Here is a 22,572-nt window from a genome sequence, read left to right on the forward strand (position 1 = left end):
ATTAATAAAACATTTGGAATTAAAAGCTAGTAGACAATGACATTATTACAGATTGTGGTAAAAACCCAACTGGTGCACTAATGTCCTTTTACGAAGGAAATCTGCTGTCCTTCCCTGGTCTGTCCTACATATGACCACAGGTACTTCGCTGGTGATTGTAACTGTTTTAAATTCCTCCATCCGTTTCACCTCCTGCTTCACAATTATTTCTTGGATATCCTTTGTACCCTCACCAGTGATGACAGACTCAAAATATCTGTTCAATTAATTTGCCATTTTTAAATTTCCTATTATTAATTCCCTATTTCCACTCTCTAGGGAACCAACACTCATGTTACATTTTTTTCTTTTTAAGTATCTATAGAAAACTTACCATTTGTTTTATATATTTTTAGCTAACTTTCTCATACTCCAATTTCTCTCTCATTATTCTTTTGTCATTCTTTGCTAGTCTTTATATTCTGTCCAGTCTTTTAAACCACTACTCATTTTGCAGAATCATGTACTTTTTCTTTAATTTGGTAATACCTTTAACTTCCTCAGATATCCACGGATGATCCGTCCTTCCCTTGGAGTCCTTTTTCTCACTGCCTCTCGCCTGCCCCCTGACCTGAAACACTCTGCTCTCCTGACCCCTCCAGCTCTCCTGACCCCTCCAGCTCTCCTGACCCCTCCAGCTCTCCTGACCCACCCTCTCCTGACCCCATGCCTTACCGCCCGACACCCGCACCTTCTCTTACTCTCCCGATCTGCCCCCCTCTGCTCTCCCAAACCACTCTGTCCTGCCCCCTGGTGTCTCACCCCTGCTGTTCTGACCCTCCCATTCTCTCCTGCACACCCCTATGGTGGCCTCCCTCCTTTCGCAAGAGGTCTGTTAGTAATGGTTTTGTGATATTTCAGTATTGATGGAAAATGGTGCTTTTGTTCACACATTAGCATCTTTTCATCCTACTGCACACTGGTGAGTGGGGTAAAAGTGTCCTTGGGTAAAAGTGAATTGACAGACCTGCCAGCTTGCTATCTGTATTTCTCTTCAGGGGCTCAGAAGCTTCTCCCCCCCCCTCCACTGCCTCTCCCTATCCCAACTGATTGTCACTTACCTCAGCACAGTCTACTCATTGCACCTTGGTTAACAAAATATCTGCTATACTGCCATCTGAGAAGAAGTTTTTTTTACCCAATCTAACTGAAACTTCTTGCTTTTCCCTCTCTGTCACAGGAAGTATGGTCTTGCTGGTGTGAGTTACTCCATTACTTAGAAATAGAAAACAACTGGTTAAAGAATCTGGAAGAGATGTTGTGTACTACAGAGAATGTACCAGACAGCCCTGAAGCTGTCAGTGAAACACTTGAGGTAACGTGTTTATTGAAAATTCAGATGCAGCTTGAAATAAAACAGTCTTAAATTAAATGCAAACACCTTCTATCCAGGTAAATAGGATATTACAACTTAAGGGGAACTCATTTAGGATGTGTTTACATGACAGCTGTGGCATATATGTTTTGCCAATTTTGCAGTTATATGTAAATATCTCCTGAATCTCGAGTTAGGACCCAACCAGGTCTTGCAGAAGGTTAATTACTTCATTATCTGGGGGTGAATGAAGCACTATGTCCTCTTGCTAGCCAGCATGCATATAATAAATAATAATTAAAAAGGTTATTGCAGGGTAGTGTGTCAAATCTCTAATTTAAAGAACATAGTGTTCTGCACTTGGAGATGATGCACTTGATGAACTTCATACAACAATGTGCTCTTCCCATCCCAGATGGTGGCATATTCTTCCTTGAATGCACTCATGTAATGCAAAGAGATTTTGCAGTGGCTTTGTTTTGGCTGGTCGTGATATGGTTAAAAATGCTGCATTTATTAGATGTACTGATGTACTGGTATTTTAATACACAATGTTCACGTTCTATTTAGTATTTTTGGAACTGTTTACTAAGTTGTCTCTGGCTAAAAAGGTTCCCATGACTTCAGCTATTCACTACTCTTACTTCATTGACCTCTGACACGACTTGGCTGTGAGAATCATTTCAGTTACTTTGCTCTGTACTTTATTATCCACCCATTAGTGTCTCGAGTCTGTGCTGCGCCATCCAGCTGATAATCGAACACAGATCCGTGAACTGGGCCAAACATTGATTGATGGTGGAATTTTGGATGAGCTTATAAGTGAAAAGCTGGAGGTATTTAACGCTCGATATGAAGAGCTCAGTCATCAGGTAGGAGGCCCTCGGCATCGCAGTAGTCTTGCTCTGCTGATCATAAAACGCTCTGATACAGTTGCTTGTATGTTCATGAAATTTGAGCCATTGATGGAGGAGGTATTTTATTCTAGATTAATTGCCTGACTACTTTTATTTTTCTGAATGGACAGACTGCAACAAATTATATAGAATTACAAGTTTATTGCGCACTCATGAAAGCCTATAGAATTTTACTGCTGGGTTGTGAGGCTGCTGAAACTGAGTAGCAAGCTGAACATCAAATCAGCATTCAAGTGTTCCACTTTGGAGAGCAAATCTATTTCCATGATTATTACCTAATATAACTCGCAAGCACCCTGAAATTCCAAGTTCTTTTCGCCTTCAGATAATATGGTTGAACATAGAGCTAACCTGATAATCAGTTTGAAATGTTTTCTTATATAAGCATACTTTTTTGTTAAAAAAGGAAGTAAATAAGAGGCTTAAAGGTAGTCATGCAGGAAAGCTCTCACCTGTGATATGTTCCTCCTGTACTATGTGGCAAATCATGGAAGCTTCAGTTGTCTCTGGTGACCACGTATGCAGGACGTGTGTCCAACTGCAGCTACTGGCTAACTGCATTTCGGAGCTGGAGTTGAGGGCAGATTTACTGTGGAGCATCGCAATGCTGAGCAAGTTGTGGTAGGCAGACCGCAGGTGAAGGGGCTGGTTTAGCTCACTCAGCTAAATCGCTGGCTTTTGAAGCAGGCCAGCAGCACGGTTCGATTCCCGTACGAGCCTCCCCGGACAGGCGCCGGAATGTGGCGACTAGGGGCTTTTCACAGTAACTTCATTGAAGCCTACTCATGACAATAAGCGATTTTCATTTTCATTCAACAGGCAGAAAGCGCACAACTTCATGGCACTATGGGTGTGTCTGCTGCACAAGAGGGGAGAAGTAAGAACGGCAGGGCTATAGTGGTTCCGTTGTAAGGGGAACAGACAGGCGGTTTCTGTGGCCACAAAAGAGACTCCAGGATGGTATGTTACCTCCCTGGTGCCAGAGTCAGGGATGTCACAGAACGGCTGCAGGGCATTCTGAAGGGGGAGGACAGACAAACATATTGTGGTACAGATTGATACTAACCATATAGACAGAAAAGGGATGAGATCCTGCAAACAGAATTTAGGGAGCTGGGAAGGCGATTTAAAAAACAGGACCCAGAAGGTAGTAATATCTGAACTTCCGGTGCCTTGTGGTAGTGAGCATAGAAATAGGAGGCTAGCCCAAATGAACACGTGGCTGGAGAGATGGTGAAGGAGGGAGAGCTCTAGATTTCTGGGAGATTTTGGGGATGGTGGGATCTGTACAAGGCAGATGGGTTGCATCTGAACCGAAATGCGACTAGTGTCCTTGCAGGGAACTTTGCTAATTCTGTTGCGGAAGGCTTAGGCTAACTTGGCAGTGTGGTGGGATCCTGAGAGAATGTTCACGAGGGGAGATGCATGGCCCAAATGGGAAGTGACGGCAAGTGAGTCAGGAAGGCATAGACGTTATAGGCCAGTTAAGTCACAAGGGAGTTTTTTTTTTGTGGAAATGTTTTTTATTGAGTTTTCATATTTTATATCCAACAAATTACAAATCATTAGAAAAAAAAACACGCAAAAATTAACATGTATATTTACAGGCACGCATCTTCATAATAACAACTGTGACCACCCCCTTTAACCGGCATACATATTTTACATATCCCAATATGGCCGAGGCACATGTTTGTAGGCATTTATTTACAATTGGTTTTGGGCCTTAGCTTGCCATCAGACTGTCGCTTGCGGCTTTGTCCTTCCTTTTTTTTTTGGAATAATTTTTATTCAAGTTTTCAACAACAAATTTGATCACAACAGAGAAAAACAGTAACCCCTCCCCTCCAATACAAAAACAATAAATTAACAAGAAAAAGAAATAAGCATAAAACCATGAGAGCAAACCCCTGGAAGCCGTCGTCTGACCCTCGGATGGCGAATTTGATTTTCTCCATTTGGAGAGATTCCGAGAGGTCGGACAGCCAGTCTGCAGCTCTGGGTGGTGCTGCTGACCGCCAGCCAAACAGGATTCTACGGCGGGCGATCAGGGAGGCAAAGGCAAGGGCGTCCGCCCTCCTCCCCAGGAATAGATCTGAAACCCCGAAGACCGCCACTTTCGGGCATGGCTCCACCCTCACCCCCACCACTTTGGACATAGCCTCGAAGAAGGCTGTCCAGTACTCCACAAGTCTGGGGCAAGACCGGAACATGTGGGCGTGGTTGGCCTGGCCTCTTTGGCACCGTTCACATCTGTCCTCCACCTCCGGGAAGAACCTACTCATACGGTTTCTTGTTAAGTGGGCTCTATGTACCACTTTTAGTTGCGTCAGGCTGAGCCTTGCGCACGTGGGGGTGGAGTTGACCCTACGCAGTGCTTCGCTCCAGAGTCCCCACCCTATCTCAATCCCCAGGTCATCCTCCCATTTCTTTCTTGTTGCGTCCAGTACGATGTCGGCCCTTTCTACCAGTCAGTCATACATGTCGCTACAGTTCCCTTTATCTAGGATACTTGCGTCCAGTAGGTCTTCCAGTAGTGTCTGTCGTGGCGGTTGTGGGTACGTCCTTGTCTCCTTTCGTAAGAAGTTTTTGAGCTGCAGATACCGTAGCTCGTTCCCCCTGGCTAGCCGAAATCTCTCTGTCAGTTCGTCCAGTGTTGCGATCCTGCCGTCCGTGTATCGGTCCCTGACTGCCAGTGTCCCTCCGTCCTGCCTCCACCTTTTGGAGGTGGCGTCAGTCAGTGCTGGTGTGAACCTATGGTTGTTGCAGATGGGAGCCTTGTCTGACATTTTGGTCAGGCCAAATTGCTGCCGCAGTTGGTTCCAGGATTGGAGGGTGGCTGTCACCACTGGGCTGCTGGAGTGTTTTTTGGGTGGGGATGGGAGTGCTGCCGTGGCGAGGGCCCGGAGGGAGGTCCCCAGTCGCAAGGGAGTTTGGCAAGATTGGACATAACTGGTTTGAATGCAAGGAGTCTTGACAAACAAGGCAGATGAGTTTGTTAATTCCTGGTTAATTTGCTGTCAGTCTAGATTCACTAAAATCTGAGATGGATTTGCAGGTATCATATCATTTAATAATAACTAACTTGCAAGGCTGCATCAATCCATAGAGCTACAGGACACACATACTGTCTTCTGCAACATCCAGGAGTAAGAGCGAGAGAGAGCGCACAATTTTCTACAGATATATTCAAAATCATAGTAAGATTCACATATAAGCTTCCCATTGGTCATTCTATACACCTCCTGACCTGGCCTTATATCCTAATTGGTCACTTTGCATGGTAACCCAGCATCCTTTTCAGCATGCTCACCACGAGGTTACCATCCCCCGAGCCATGCTTTGCTCTGCTCTCTCCTTTGTTCTGTCTGTGAACACATTACCCTCAGGGTCCTACTGTCCACCCTATTGCTCACTTCCTCAAGTTGGGGGCACAAATTAAAACGTGGGAGTAAGATGTAATTGCTGTCACTGAGACATGGTTCAGAGAGGGGCAGGATTGGCAGCTCAATATTCCAGGACATCGGCTCTTCAGTTAGACAGGGAAGGAGGTAAAAGAGATGGGGAATCAATTAAACAGTAAGAAGAGGCAACATCTTATAAGGCTCTTGAAATGAAGCCATGTGAGTAGAACCTAAAAACCAAAAATAGCAATCACATTGCTGGGAGGGTTCTGCAGCCCTCCTAATAGTCCGAGAGAAATTGAAGAGCATTATGTAGGCAAATTTCAGAGAATATTAAAAGGGAATAAGGGAGTGATAGTACAGGATTTTCAACTTCCCCAACATTAACTGGGGTAGTTGTAGTGTGAAAGATTTAGAGGAAGCAGAATTCTTAAAATGCATCCTGGAGAACTTTTTCAGCCAATACGTAGAAGAACCTATAAGAGAGGGGGTGGTCAGGACTTAATTTACAGTAACGAAGCTGGCAAGAGGTTGAAGTATCAGTGGGGGAGCATTTTGCATTCAATGATCATAACTATGTACAATTCAAGATTGTTATGGAAAAGGACAAGGATGGGCCTAAGATCTAAGTTCTAAACTAAGGGAAGACTGATTTTAATAAGATCAGATCTGATTAGACCAGAGTGGACTGGGAGCAGACACTTTTATGTAAATCTGTGACCGAACAGTGGGACACATTCAAGAAGGGAATAGGGAGAGTTCAGGGCCAACATGTTCCAAAAAAGAAAAAGAGCGGTTCTGAATGAATACTTAGTGTCGGTGCTCACTCGTGAGAGGGACAATGTGGGTATAGAAATCAGGAAGAGTGACTCGGTGGTACGAATAGCCTCCTTCTGCACTCGTAGAAATTCTATGATTCTATGATGAACTAGATACAATTAAATACGTTAACATAGACAAAGAGGAGGTTCTAGAGTGGTCTGACAGGCTTAAAAGTAGATAAACCTCCCTGGCTGGATGAAATGTATCCCAGGCTGTTGAGTGAGGCAAGGGAGGAAATGGCATGGTCGCGGCGATAATTTTCAATTCCTTTCTGGCCACAGGAGAGGTGCCAAAGGATTGGAGAATAGCCAATGTGGTACCTTTATTCAAGAAGGGATGAAGACCAAAAAAATCCAATAAAAACATTTATAAAAAAAAAGAATGGAGGAAGAGATAAACCAGGAAACTACAGGACAGTCAGTCTAACCTGAGTGCCGGGGGAACTATTGAAAGCAATTCTCAGAGCAAGAATTAGTCTGCCTTTGGTGAGGCAGGGATTAATAAAGAGCAGTCAGCATGGTTTTGTTAACGGGAGGTCATTTCTGACCAACTTGATTGAATAAAAATGCATTTGACATAGGCTTACTTGGACTTCGGCAAGGCTTTTGATAAGGTCCCACATGGGAGACTTGACTTTAAAGCCCATGGGATCCAAGGAAATTTGGCAAATTGGATCCAGAACTGTCTGAGTGGCAAGAAACAGGGTGATGGTCGAGGGGTGTTTTTCTGACTGGAAACCTGTGTCCACTGGGATCCCGCAGGGATCAGTGTTGGGACCCTTACTGTTTGTGGTTTACATAAATGATTTACACATGAATGTAGGAGGGTTGATCAGTAGGTTTGTAGTCGATACGAAAATTGGGGTGGTAAATAGTGAGGAGGATAACCATCGGTTACAGAAGGATATAGATGGGCTGGTCAAATGAGCTGATCGGTGGCAAATTCAATCTATATAAGTGTGAGATTAAATGAAATGAAAATCGCTTATTTTCACAAGTAGGCATAAAATGAAGTTACTGTGAAAAGCCCCTAGTCGCTACATTCCGGGGCCTGTTCGGGGAGGCTGGTACGGGAATTGAACCATGCTGCTGGCCTGCCTTGGTCTGCTTTAAAAGCCAGCCATTTAGCCCAGTGTGCTGAACCAGCCCCTAAACCCGGTGATGCACTTAGGCAAGACGTACAAGGCAAAGGAATTCACGATAAACGGCAGGACCCTGGGAACCACCGAGGATCAGAAGGTCTTTGATGTGCATGTACACTGGTCCCTTAAGGTGGCAGAGCAGATAGATATTATGGTATACTTACCTTTATTAGCCAAGGCATAGATTTTAAGAGCAGGGAGGTTATGCAGAAACTGTATATAAAACGTTGGTTAGTCCATAGCTAGAGTATTGTGTGCAGTTCTGGAATCCACATTATAGGATGGCTATGGTAGCAGTGGAGTGGTTGAGGAGATTTACCAGGATGTTGCCTGTACTGGAGAATTTTAGTTGTGAAGAGAGATTGGTTAGATGGATTCTTTTCCTTGGAGCAGAGGAGACTGAAGACTGAGAGGGGGGGGGGGGGGGGGGGGCGCATGATTGAGATGTATAAAATTATGAGGGGCATGATAGAGTAGACAGGAAGAAACTTTTCCCCTAGGAGGGATCAATGACCAGAGGGCTTGGATTTCAGGTAAGGGACGGAAGGTTTGGAGGGGATGTGAAGAAATATTTTTCACCCAGAGGGTGGTGGGAGTCTAGAACTCACTGCCTGAAAAAGTGATATACAGAGACCGTCATAACATTTAAGAGGTATATTTACATATGTACTTGCAATGCCAAGGCACACAAGGCAATTGGCCAATTGCTAGAAAATGGGATTAGAATAGTTAGGTGATTGTTTTTTACCGTCACAGACGTGATGAGCTGAAGAGCTTTTTTATGTGCTGTAGACCTTTATGACTCTATGAAGCATTTTAAATAACAATGGATTCAGAGAAAAGAGTATTTTTGAATTTGGTTATGGAAATTATGTTGCTTATAGGTAAAATGATCATTTATTCTAAACAAATTTCCTTGGAGGTAAGTTTCTAGAAACATCTTTTGTGGGATAGTGAAATAAATGAAAGTTGCCATAGTCTCAGAGGACCATAGGCTGCTTTCCCTGTTGAGCGAAAAAGAGTTGACTGGTGGTGATTTAACCTGAGGGTCTTCATTGCAGTGTTTAATGTACGCCTACTTGTGACAATAAAGATTATTATTATCTCCAGCAAGGGACAATGTTGAGAAGGTTGGCCTTCATAATACCTCAGCCGTTGGGATACCACTATATTCATCACTGCAGTTAATTATCCCTCAATCTTGTAGCAGTATAGTATGGGTGCGATCTACTGGCCATTCTGCGCCCGAAAAGCAGCCTGTCGCAGCACAACATGGTCAGTAAATGCTGGGAGACCCCGCCTCGCAAGATCTCACATGATTTCATGAGATGTTGCAATGTGAAGCCAGCCCAATATGGGCGGGATCACCTTTTGCCAAATCTGCAGATTAGAGTGAGAGAGCTGGTCTCACTCTAATATGCAGTTCCCTGAGGGCGATCCCATTGTCTTAGAGAAAAGGGCGAGCGCCATTCAGTACCACAAACGGGTGGGTGTCTGCCAGGGGATCGGAGGCCCCTAGATGCTTGACGTCTGTGCAGGGTGGCACCCTGACAGTGCCAGCTGGCACCCTGGCAGTACCAACTGGGTGACAGCCTGGCACAGCCAAGTTGCCCGGGAGGCGCTGCTGGGGTGCCGGGCTGGCACTGTACAGTTTTGTACAATGGGGGTTAAGGGGGGGTGCCCTATACCAGTATTGGGGGGGGGGGGGGTCATGGAATCCCTTAGTGAGTTCCAGCTTGGGGGGTGTTTGGGGGTTACATTGGGGGCTCGAGAGATTGGGATGCCATTTAAAAATGGTGTCCCAATCTCTCCCTGCATTGAGGAGTTTCACCGACCGGGTCTCCTCAGTGCAGGGAATGGGATTAAGTGTGGCCCCTGCCCGCACGTTCCCTGCTGAGGCCCCGTATCTAACCAGAGCTGAGTAAGATAGCATTGTGTTTCTGTGCAGTTCGAACACTGGGAAATATGCAGCTATACCCGCTTGCTGTGGGATTCTGTTTCCATTTGGTTTGATCGGGCCCTACATTTGAAATTGGCCCAGGTTAACTCTTTGACTCCTTCAGCTAGTCAGTTCTGACACTGCACTGCAAGTGACTTCAAGAAGACATCTCACCACCATCATCTTGAGGGCAATTAAGGATGAGTAAAAAAAAATGGTCCAGCCACGACGCCATACCTGTGAAAGAATTTTTAAGAAACCATAGATCAATCTGATCCCTAAACTATACTGCTCTTCAAACACGTCTGATCCCCACAATCGTTTAGAAACATGTTAAATTTTCTACCTTTATTTGTATTTTTTAAATTAAGTGTTTTTAAAATGATTTTAATCCTATGAAGTCATCCTCTTTCTAATGTAACACTTCTGCCGTGTGATTCTTAATCCTAGTTAAAGTGACTTGTTTGTGATGTTGTAGCCATTGTTCGCTCGTAGATGGGCTTCAACCTGAGAACTTCCCTCTCTGTGTCATATTTCTTCGTTCTGAGATTGTAAGCAACATTTTCCAATTTGTGCGTTGTATAATGTTTCCATGTAGTAGATTGTTACCAGACCTCTTCTGTTTGTTTTCTAGGCTGTGAGCAAGCAGATTTCACTGGAGCAACATTTACAGATGTCTCAAGAAAATGAACAGCGGATGCATGATCTGCAGGAGTCACTTGGACTGCTAGATAAACAGTTAACCTTGTATCTAACGGACTGCATAGATGCTTTGCAGATGCCACAGGAAGCTCAGGTTAGAGAAATGTTTCTTTTAATGTGTATAATTAATATAAAGAACTCGCCATCACCCCACCCACTCCATGTTATTTTCTGGACTACCCCACAACAATTTACATTTATATAGTGAATTTAATGTCGTAGAATGTCCGACGGTGCGTTACGGGAGCATTATCTGGCCAGCAAAGCCATCCAGCTAAGTCTATGGTCTCTTGCTTTTGCCAAAAAAGGTAAGGTGGGGATAGGGTGGAAGTATGGGGTTAGGGTGGAGGTGTGGGGTTTGGTTGGGTGCTCTTTCCAAGGGCTGGTGCAGACTCGATGGGCCGAATGGCCTCCTGCACTGTAAATTCTGTGATTCTGTGGCTTTTGACCCCTCAAACAAGAGGGAATAGGTCCCTCCTATCAGTTCCATCTTGACCCTTCATAATTTTATACACTTCAATAGTATATTGTCAGATCCCCTGTGCCAAGGAAAACAACCTCAGCTTATCCAAACTTTCCTCTTAACTAAAATTTTCCAGTGCAGGCCAACCGCAGCTTCCTTACAGCATGGTGCCAAGAACTGCATGTAATACTCAACTGTGGCCTAACGAGTGTTTCATACAGTTGCAACATCACCTTGCAGCACTTATTCTACACCTTGTTCAATAAAGGCAACTAACCTCTGTTCTGGCAGTAAATACCGGCCTTGCCAGTGACGTCCATTTCTCAAGAACAAATAAAAATAAAATTAATGCTTTCTTGACCACTTTATCTACCTTTCCAGGCATCTTGAGAAATCTGTTGATATAAACTCCAAGGTTTCTTTGTTTCTATACACTTTGGTCTCAGACTATTTATTGTGTAATTCCTTATCTTGTTAAACGTCCTCAAATGCATTACCTCACAGTTCTTCAAATTGAACCCCATTTAATACTTTGCCACCTGACTGGTTCATTGATACATTCGCACGTTTGTAGCTTTCATCTTCCTCTGGGTGCTCTGGTTTTCTCCCACAGCCCAAGGATGTACAGGTTAAGTGGATTGGTCATGCTAAATTTTCCTTAGAGTCCAGAAAATTTAGGTTACAGGGATAGGATTGAGGTGTGGGCTTTAGTCTGGTGCTCTTTCCAATGGCCGGTGCAGACTCAATGGGCTGAATGGCCTCCTTCTGCACTGTAAATTCTATGATTCTATGAATTACATGGGCAATTTTCCTATTATCCACAAACTTGTCAATTATAACCCCTACATTAAAGTCTGAATCATTGATATATACCACAAAAAGCAAAGGTGGTAATGGAAACAGCCTACCAGTCTCAAAAGCACTCATGGACTCTTTGCTTCCTGCTCTGAGGTAATGTATCACTCGCCCTTGGATCCCATGGTCTTTTACTTTGTGAGCAGTCCGCCATGTGGAACATTATCAAAAGCCTTGCTAAATTCACGGTAGCACAGTGGTTAGCACTGATACTTCACAGTGCCAGGGACTCGGGTGTGATTCCTGGCTTGGTTCACTGTCTGTGTGGAGTCTGCACATTCTCCCCGTGTCTGCGTGGGTTTCCGCCGGGTGCTCCGGTTTCCTCCCACAGGTCCCGAAAGATGTGCTTGTTAGGTGAATTGGACATTCTGAATTCTCTCTGTGTACCCGAACAGGCGCCAAAGTGCTGAGACTAGGGGAGTTTCACAGTAACTTCATTGCAGTGTTAATGTAAACCTATTTGTGACAACAATAAAGATTGTTATTATTATAAACTCCATATAAACTTCAGATGCACTACACTCATCGACCCTTCTTGTTACCTACTCAAAAGGTTTAATCATGTTAGCCAGCCATGGCCTTCACTTAACAAATCCATGCTGACAGTCTTTGATTATCTATGTCTTTTTTAATATTCACTTGCTATTTATGCACTTGTTAAAAAAAAAATAATCTTTGGGCTTTCCTTCATTTTATTTTGCAATATTTTTTCTTGGCCCCACTTTTCATCTGAAAGCCCTTTTAACCAGGAATGTTGAGCTGCCATTTCTGTCCTTCAACCATGTCATAGTAATAGTTATAATATCGTACTTCTATGTGTCAGGCTGCGTTCTCAGCTTATTTATTTCTCAGCCTTATTTCCTAGACTTCTTACATTGAGGTTTATATAATTTACCATGGCCAACTGCTCTGTCTATTTTCTAACCTTTTTTTCCTCTGCCGTCCAAACATGCAGACTAATTTTCTGCCATCCAATTTCAACTTTTCTTGTCTCACTTCTGAGTTGACCCTAAGGTTCCTGTCCTCTTGCCAAAACTGCTTTAAACTCTTCCCAACAGCATGTACAAAACCACCTGCAAAGATATTGATACAACCCTGTTGAGATACAACCCCACCCGGCTTGGACAGGACCCACCTTCCCTGGAAGTAGTCTTAATGCTTTAGGAATCTAAGGTCCTCCCTCCAATGGCTATATATTCATCAGCTCAATCTTCCTATTTCAGTGCTCAGGAGCATGTAGTAGTGGGAGCAAGATTGACATTACCACCTTTGTGGCCTTACTTTTCAATCTCTCTCCTAGCTCCATAAACTTTGTGTGCAGAACCTCATCCCCTTTTCTGCCAATATCATTGCTGCTGATATGGACTGCAACCATTGGCTGTTCACCTTCCCCACTTCAGAATGCCATGCTGTGCTTCAATGGCACCCTCGAGCCATACAGCCATACAAATCATCATTTGTCCAGATGATCTATCCTGGTGCCATGAACTTCACTCTGCTTTCACTCCCTTGTACAAACATTTAAAAAAAAAAAATGTTTTATTTTTTTTGGTATACATAATAAAATATAAATATGAACAGAACAATGAGAATTTTGCAAGAGAGCACCTATGCAGTACCCTTAAAGTTATTTACATCGAGATGTGCAAACATTAATGTCACCAGTATTTAGAATGAGTAGCAGCTTGGTACGATACACTGAAAGGATCGCTGCCTTGCATGCCTGACCCCCTTGTCCTTCTGGTGGTCACCCATTCCCTCTTTAACTGCACCTTTTCAAGCTGCGGGAAGAACACCGTTAGAACTTTGCTATTCACGTAGCCGTCTGCCTCTCTGACCAAGGTTTGTGCCACTCGTTTTGCCTTTTTTGACTCACTGCATTATTTATTCATGCCTCTGTGAAGTGCCTTTAGTTTTCACATTCATGGTACTTTATAAATGCAAGCAGATGTTGTTTAATCAAGATATTGCTAAACATCAGCTGCCTATAAAACATTGAACATTACAACGCAGTACGGGCCCTTCGGCCCTCGATGTTGCGCCGACCTGTGAAACCATCTGAAGCCTATCTGACCTAGACTATTCCATTTTCATCCATATGTCTATCCAGCAACCACTTAAATGCCCTTAAAGTTGGCGAGTCTACTACTGTTGCAGGCAGGGCGTTCCACACCCCTACTACTCTGAGTAAAGAAACTGACTCTGACATCTGTGCTATATCTACTACCCCTCAATTTAAAGCTATGTCCCCTCGTGTTGGTCATCACCATCCGAGGAAAGAGACTCTCACTGTCCACCCTATCCAACCCTCTGACTATGTTATATGTCTCTATTAAGTTACCTCTCAGCCTTCTCCTCCCTAACGAAAACAACCTCAAGTCCCTGAGCCTTTCCTCGTAAGACCTTCCCTCCATACCAGGCAACATCCTAGTAAATCTCCTCTGAACCCTTTCCAAAGCTTCCACATCCTTCCTATAATGTGGTGACCAGAACTGCACGCAGTACTCCAGGAGCGGCCGCACCAGAGTTATGTACAGCTGCAGCATGACCTTGTGGCTCCGAAACTCAATCCCCCTACTGATAAAGGCTAGCACACCATATGCCTTCTTAACAGCCCTATTAACCTGGGTGGCAACTTTCAGGGTCTCTGTTCATCTACACCACCAAGAATCTTGCCACTAGCCCAGTACTCTGCATTCCTGTTACTCCTTCCAAAGTGAACCACCTCACACTTTTCTGCATCAAACTCCATCTGCCACCTCTCAGCCCAGCTCTGCAGCTTATCTATGTCCCTCTGTATCCTATAACATCCTTCAGCACTATCCACAACTCCACCGATCTTCGTGTCATCTGCAAATTTACTAACCCATCCTTCTACACCCTCTTCCAGGTCATTTATAAAAATGACAAACAGCAGTGGCCCCAAAACAGATCCCTGCGGTACACCACTAGTAACTGAACTCCAGGATGAACATTTGCCATCAACCACCACCCTCTGTCTTCTTTCAGCTAGCCAATTACTGATTCAAACCGCTAAATCACCTTCAATCCCATACTTCCTTATTTTCTGCAATAGCCTACCTTGTGGAACCTTATCAAATGCCTTACTGAAATCCATATACACCACATCAACCGCTTTACCCTGATCCACCTGTTTGGTCACCTTCTCAAAAAACTCAATAAGGTTTGTGAGGCATGACCTACCCTTCACAAAACCGTGTTGACTATCGCTAATCAACTTTTCTTTTCAAGATGATTATAAACCCTATCTTTTATAACCGTTTCCAACATTTTACCCACAACCGAAGTAAGGCTCACAGATCTATAATTACCAGGGTTGTCTCTACTCCCCTTCTTGAACAAGGGGACAACATTTGCTATCCTCCAGTCTTCCGGCACTATTCCTGTCGACATAGACGACATAAAGATCAAGGACAAAGGCTCTGCAATCTCCTCCCTGGCTTCCCAGAGAGTCCTAGGATAAATCCCATCTGGCCCAGGGGACTTATCTATTTTTACACTTTCCAAAATTGGTAACACCTCCTCCTTGTGAACCTCAATTCCATCTAGCCTGGTCGACTGAACCTGAGTATTCTCCTCGACAACATTGTCTTTCTCCAGTGTAAACACTGACGAAAAATATCCATTTAACGCTTCCCCTATCTCCTCTGATTCCACACACAACTTTCCACTACTATCCTTGATTGACCCTAATCTTACTCTAGTCATTCTTTTGTTCCTGATATACCTATAAAAAGCCTTAGGGTTTTCCTTGATCCTATCCGCCAACGACTTTTCGTGTCCTCTCCTCGCTCTTCTTAACTCTCCCTTTAGGTCCTTCCTGGCTAACTTGTAACTCTCAAGTGCCCTAACTGAGCCTTCATGTCTCATCTTAACATAAGCCGCCTTCTTCCTCTTGACAAGTGCTTCAACTTCCTTAGTAAACCACGGTTCCCTTGCTCGACAACTTCCTCCCTGCCTGACAGGTACATACTTATCAAGGACACGCAGTAGCTGTTCCTTCAAAAAGCTCCACATTTCGATTGTACCCATCCCCTGCAGTTTCCTTCCCCATCCTATACATCCTAAATCTTGCCGAATAGCATCATAATTGCCTTTCCCCCAGCTATAATTCTTGCCTTGCGGTATATACCTATCCCTGCCCATTGCTAAAGTAAACATAACCGAATTGTGATCACTATCACCAAAGTGCTCACCTACATCTAAATCTAACACCTGGCCGGGTTCATTACCCAGTACCAAATCCAATGTGGCCTCGCCCCTTGTTGGCCTGTCAACATACTGTGTCAGAAAACCCTCCTGCGCACACTGCACAAAAACTGATCCATCTATAGTACTCGAACTATAGTATTTCCAGTCAATATTTGGAAAGTTAAAGTCCCCCATAACAACTACCCTGTTACTCTCGCTCCTGTCGAGAATCATCTTTGCAATCCTTTCCTCTACGTCTCTGGAACTATTCGGAGGTCTATAGACAACTCCCAACAGGGTGACCTCTCCTCTCCTGTTCCTAACCTCGGCCCATACTACCTCAGTAGACGAGTCCTCAAACGTCCTTTCTACCGCCGTAATACTTTCCTTGATTAACAATGCCACACCCCCCCCTCTTTTACCATCTTCTCTGTTCTTACAGAAACATCTAAATCCTGGAACCTGCAACAACCATTCCTGTCCCTGCTCTACCCATGTCTCCGAAATCGCCACAACATCGAGATCCCAGGTACCAACCCATGCTGCAAGCTCACCCACCTTATTCCGGATGCTCCTGGCGTTGAAGTAGACACACTTCAAACCAGCGTCTTGCTTGCCAGTGCCCTCTTTCGAGCTTTTAACCCTATCCCTGACCTCACTACTCTCAACATCCTGTACATTGGGACTACAATTTAGATTCCCACCCCCCTGCTGAAATAGTTTAAACCCCCCCGAAGAGCACTAGCAAATCTCCCCCCCCCCCCAGGGGATTTAAGCCTGTGTCTTAACTTGCACTTTGTTCCATTTCCCCTGTGCTTGCTGATTCAATTGACACCCAGTCAAGCAATGTCTTGATTTTAAAATCTCATTCTGTTTTTCAAATCCCGCCGTGGCCTTGACCCCCCCTCCTTATTTCTGTAATCACCTTCAACCCCACAACCGTCTGAGATATCTGTGATGCTCTAATATGACCTCTTGAGCATTCCCAATTATTATTGCTCCATAATTGGTGGCTGTGCCTTCAGTTGCCTAGGCCCCAAACTCTAGAACTCCCATCCTAAACCTCTGTCTCTCTACCCTGTTTTCCTCCTTTTAACCTGGGATACCTGAGCAGGCCCAGTGACCCCAGAGGATGGTCCCCAGAGGGGACTCAGGTCACAGGGTGGGAATCACAGCATTCTGCCTCCACTCCTGGTGATCCTCCTTTTAAGACACTCGTGAAAACATAAATCCTTGATTAAACTTGTCACCTGCCCATTATCTTTTTTGGCTTGATATCATGTCTTGTTTCATAATGCTCCTCTGAAGCACCTGGGATGTTTCATTCTGTAAAAGGTGTTACAAAGGTGTTGTTGAATGTTGCACAGGCATTGTGACAAACCAGAGATGATTGAGAACGATGGTGAAATAGTATTGGATTTTGTCTGATTGTGCGTTTTGGATGATGTCGCTGAGCAACAACAAGCAGTTGAAGCATAGGGGGCAGGAGTCTCCATCCTCACAACGGCCAGAAATCATTCCCCAACGGGACGTAAAATCCAGGAAAAATCGGGATCCCCTCTGAATATCGACTGCATCAGCTCAGGGTAAACCTGCTCCAGAGGCTTAGCTCCGGGTAAACCTGCTCCAGAGGCTCAGCATCTAACTGGTACCCAGATGGGTCCTGGGATCCTGCAGTCCTCCATCTATTGTTTTGCCTGTGGTTCCTGCCTCCACCTGCTGTGCATCAGCACTGTTGAATGACGATCCGAAGGGAGAATGGACCTATGGTCAGTTGGAGGGGTGGTCAGTCTGTATGGCTTTAACAGCTCACATGTGACAGGCCATCTGGGTGGGAGCTGGTGGATCCTCACCTCTGTGCCATACGCCGATATCTACATTAGTGACCAAACTGTCCTCGGCCACCCCTGCGACCTCCAGGGCCCATTCTTTATAGGGGGTGAAGAGTTTGATGTCCGGGCCCCCTCCCGTTGTAGCCCAACTTCTGTTGCGGGGACACCGAGGGGCATTGTGAGCCGTACGCTTCATTCATCGGGGTGGTGGTGGTGGTGATGGTGGGGGGGTGGGGGGGGGGGGGGGCATGGGAGTATGGTGGGGGGGTGGGTGGCAGTGCTGGACATGGGTGGGCCAGGGCACAGTGCTGGGCTAGTGCCAGACGCATGCTCATGGTGGGGGCCGTGCCACGGGGCTGATGCCAACCCACCCGTGTGGTCAGGTGGAGGTTATAGATCATAAGATACTGCGTGTCGGCCGTCCTGATGGCGCTCCCCCACCTGTTGTTCGCTGCCATTTCCTCCCAGGCAGCACTGGCTGTGGCTGTCCCTCCGAGTCCCTTGGGCGAACAGATCATCCTGTCTTGGTCTTGACCGTGTCCAACAATCTGGCCAGGTCGGAATCAGCCGGCCGGACCATCATTTGCGCTATGAAGATCGTGGGACCTCGTTAACTGCACTGATTAACGTTTGATAACCAGTGACATCCTCGCCAGATTGAGTGTCGGGAAGCTTTCAGCAGTTTCCACTCGCTACCACACTTGGAAACTTACCCATTAAATTGCGCCCATGGTCTCACCAATGTCCTCTTGAACTGAAGCATATCATCCTAAATTTTATGTTCAACTCCTCCTATAATAAAGGAAAGCATTCTATTATCCTTCTTGATTCCGTGCTGTACCTGCTTAGCAACATTTTGTGACTCATGCTCAACAATGTCGAGGAACTTGTGCACCTCGGAATTCTGAAGTCGTTCTCCATAATACTCTGCTCTTTTTATTCTTCTTGCCAAAGTGAACAACTTCATTATACTCCATTTGCCAGATTATTGCCCACTCACTCAACCTATCTATATCCGTTTGCAACCTCCTTATGTCATCCCACAACATATGGGGCGGCATGGTGGCATAGGGCATTGGCTCCCCTGCCTTCCCAAAAGAGTCCTGGCTGTTTTGACATCCTGAAGATTGCCTCTAATGGTCATGGCTCCACCTTAACTCCCATGACCTCGGACATGGCCTTGAAAAAAGTGGTCCAGAACATGATCAGTCGTGGGCAGAACCAGAACTCTGTGGGAGTGGTTAGCGAGATCCCCCTGACATCGCTCACATCTGTCTTCCATATCCAGGAAGAACCCACTCATGCGTGGTCAGGTGTGCACCACCTTCAGCTGTATCAGGCTTAACCTTGCGCATGAGGATGTGGTGTTCACCCTGTGCAGGATCTTGCTTCAGAGTTCTTTCACTGTCCCAAAATGCTTCCTTCTTCCTCCCACCTCTCGTTTCGTGCAGTGGGGCCCTTACCTCCTCTAGCAGTCGTCCGTAAATATCCTCGCACTTTTCCTCCCATAATTTGTCTTGTGACAATGGTCTGTCTAGCAGGATGTGTCAGGGAATGATGGGGCCTCTGTGGAGGTAGTCCCATATCTGAAGTTACTGGAACCCGTTCCCTTTCAGGAGCTGGAGCTTCTCTGTTAGTTCCTCCAGGGTTGCCACTCTGCCATCTAAGTACATGTCTCTGACCCTCAACCTCCGATACCCTTCCTCTCTTCTCCAAATTTTATACAAAGCATCCATTATGGCTGGAATTAATATGTTTTTGCAGATAGGGACTGAGGCGGATATATCTTTTAGCTTAAAGTGGTGTCTAAGCTGGTTCCAGGCTCTTAGTGTGGCTACCACCACCGGGCTCATTGGGTCCTTGGCTGTGGAAAATGGGAGTGGGGCAGTGACTGGTGCCTGCAGAAAACCCCAATACAGGAGGTCTCTTCGAACTACATCCGTTCCAGCCCTGCCTCCCCAGCCATAAGACCACAAGACATAGGAGCAGATTTAGGCCACTTGGCCCATCGGGTCTGCTGAGCCATTTAATCATGGCTGATAATCATTTAATCATGGCCTCCAGTGATTCCTGAAAGATCATTACTAATGCCTCCACAATTTCCTCAGCTTCTCTTTTAGAACCCTGGGGTGTAGTCCATCTGGTCCAGGTTACTTATCCACCTTCAGACCTTTCAGTTTCCCCAGAACCTTCTCCTTAGTAATGGTCACTGCACTGAACTCTGCTCCCTGGTTCTCCTGGAGCACTGGCATCCCACTGGTGTCTTCCACCGTGAAGACTGATGCAAATAACGATTTAGTTTGTCTGCCATTTCTTTGTTTTCTATTGTTACTTCTCCAGCCACATTTTCTTGTGGTCCAATGTCTATTTTTGCCTCTCTTACCTTTTATATATTGGAAAAAACTCTTCCTATCTTCCTTTATATTACTAGTTAGCTTGCACTCATACTTCATCATCTCCCCCCTTATTGCTTTTTTAGTTGTCCTCTGCTCGCTTTTAAAGGCTTACCAATTCTCTGGCTTCCTACTAATCCTCGCCATTTTGTATGCTTTTTCTTTGGCCTTTATGCTGTCTTTGACATCCCTCATCAGCCATGGATGCCTTGTCGTCCCCTTAGCATATTTCCTCCTCCTTGGGATGAATTTCTGTTGTACCTCCCTAATAACCCCCAAAAACTCCTGCCATTGCTGTTCCACTGACTTCCCTGCTAGGCTCCTTTTCCAATCAACTCTGGCCAGCTCCTCCCTCATGTCTTTGTAGTTACCCTTATTTAATTGTAATACCGTTACATCTGATTGCAGCTTCTCCCTTTCAAACTGCCGGGTAAATTCTGTCATATTGGGGTCACTGCTCCCTAAGGATTCCTTCATCTTAAGATCCCTAATCAAGTCTGCCTCATTACACATCACAAAATCCAGAATTGCCTGTTCCCCAGTAGGCTCTGTCACAAGCTGCTCCAAGAAAACATCTTAGACATTCCGCAAATTCCATTTCTTGGGATCCACTACCCCCAACCTGATTTACCCAGTCCACCTGCATATTGCCAACCAGCCAACCCCACATTTTTTCCACATTTGCTGCCAAGTAGTAGAACAGGAAGTTTGGGAGTGTTGAGCCCCCACAGGGCACCTCCCACTCTGTAGGATGGTTTTGTGGGCCCTGGGGTTCTTTCCTAACCATACAAAGGCTAATATTAGTTTGTCCACCTTAGTGAAGAAGGATTTGAGTTTGAAGATCGGGGGTGATCTAAAGATGAAGAGGAACCTTGACAGGACGCTTATTTTTGTAGTCTGTACTCTCCTTGCTTGGGAGAGCGGGAGTCAGTCCCATCGCCGCAGGTCCCCTTTCACCACCTCCACCAGGCTAGTGGAGCCAGGCCCAATTGTGGGCTATCTGGATCCCCAGGTTTCTGAACTTGGTTAGACCAGTTTGAACCGCTGCGTTCCCATCTCTGCTTCTCCCCCCGGGGTTCATCGGGAAGATTTTGCACTCAATCAGGTTAAGCATTAGTAATTACCAAAGACTGGAGATAGATGGGTAACTGTAAGAGGGACTGGGAAGAAGCAGTCAGTGCAGGGACCCCCTGCGGTCGTTCCCCTGAGTAACAAGTATACCGTTTTGGATACTTGTGGGGGGGACGACTTACCAGGGGTAAGCCATGGGGTACGGGCCTCTGGCACGGAGTCTGTCCCTGTTGCTCAGAAGGGAAGGGGGGAAAGGAGTAGAACATTAGTAATTGGGGACTCAATAGTCAGGGGCACAGATAGGAGATTTTGTGGGAGTGAGAGAGACACACGTTTGGTATGTTGCCTCCTAGGTGCAAGGGTGCGTGATGTCTCGGATCGTGTTTTCCGGTTCCTAAAGGGGGAAGGGGAGCAGCCCCAAGTCGTAGTCCACATTGGCACTAACGACATAGGTAGGAAAGGGGACAAGGATGTCAGGCAGGCCTTTAGGGAGCTAGGATGGAAGCTCAGAGCGAGAACAAACAAAATTGTTATCTCTGGGTTGTTGCCCGTGCCACGTGATAGTGAGACGAGGAATAGGGAGAGAGAGCAATTAAACACATGGCTACAGGGATGGTGCAGGCGGGAGGGATTCAGATTTCTGGATAACTGGGGCTCTTTCTGGGGAAGGTGGGACCTCTATAGACAGGATGGTCTACATCTGAACCTGAGGGGCACCAATATCCTGGGGGGGAGATTTGTTGGTGCTCTTTGGGGGGGTTTAAACTAATTCAGCAGGGGCATGGGAACCTGGATTGTAGTTTTGGGGTACGGGAGATTGAGAGTATAGAGGTCAGGAGCACAGATTTGACTTCGCAGGAGGGTGCCAGTGTTCAGGTAGGTGGTTTGAAGTGTGTCTACTTCAATGCCAGGAGTATACGAAATAAGGTAGGGGAACTGGCAGCATGGGTTGGTACCTGGGACTTCGATGTTGTGGCCATTTCAGAGACATGGATAGAGCAGGGACAGGAATGGTTGTTGCAGGTTCCGGGGTTTAGGTGTTTTAGTAAGCTCAGAGAAGGGGGCAAAAGAGGGGGTGGTGTGGCGCTGCTAGTCAAGGACAGTATTACGGTGGCGGAAAGGATGCTAGATGGGGACTCTTCTTCCGAGGTAGTATGGGCTGAGGTTAGAAACTGGAAAGGAGAGGTCACCCTGTTGGGAGTTTTCTATAGGCCACCTAATAGTTCTAGGGATGTAGAGGAAAGGAGACAGTGACCACAATTCGGTGACCTTTACGTTAGTGATGGAAAGGGATAAGTATACCCCGCAGGGCAAGAGTTATAGCTGGGGGAAGGGCAATTATGATGCCATTAGACATGACTTAGGATGTGAAGGTTGGAGAAGTAGGCTGCAAAGGTTGGGCACACTGGATATGTGGAGCTTGTTCAAGGAACAGCTATTGCGTGTTCTTGCTAAGTACGTACCAGT

At 45.6% G+C, this 22,572-nt stretch overlaps 1 protein-coding gene across 1 annotated transcript in view; it reads left to right on the forward strand.

The window, feature by feature from the left end:
- The window catches only part of utrn (utrophin), a 560,528-nt gene that overhangs the window by 175,623 nt on the left and 362,333 nt on the right, over positions 1-22,572 (forward strand). The window contains 3 exon segments of the mRNA XM_038808060.1: positions 1,220-1,354; positions 2,077-2,226; positions 10,212-10,373. Coding sequence (XP_038663988.1) covers positions 1,220-1,354; positions 2,077-2,226; positions 10,212-10,373 — 447 coding nt within the window.

Source organism: Scyliorhinus canicula, chromosome 1, assembly GCF_902713615.1.
Source record: "Scyliorhinus canicula chromosome 1, sScyCan1.1, whole genome shotgun sequence".
Classification (NCBI taxonomy): Eukaryota; Metazoa; Chordata; class Chondrichthyes; order Carcharhiniformes; family Scyliorhinidae; genus Scyliorhinus; species Scyliorhinus canicula.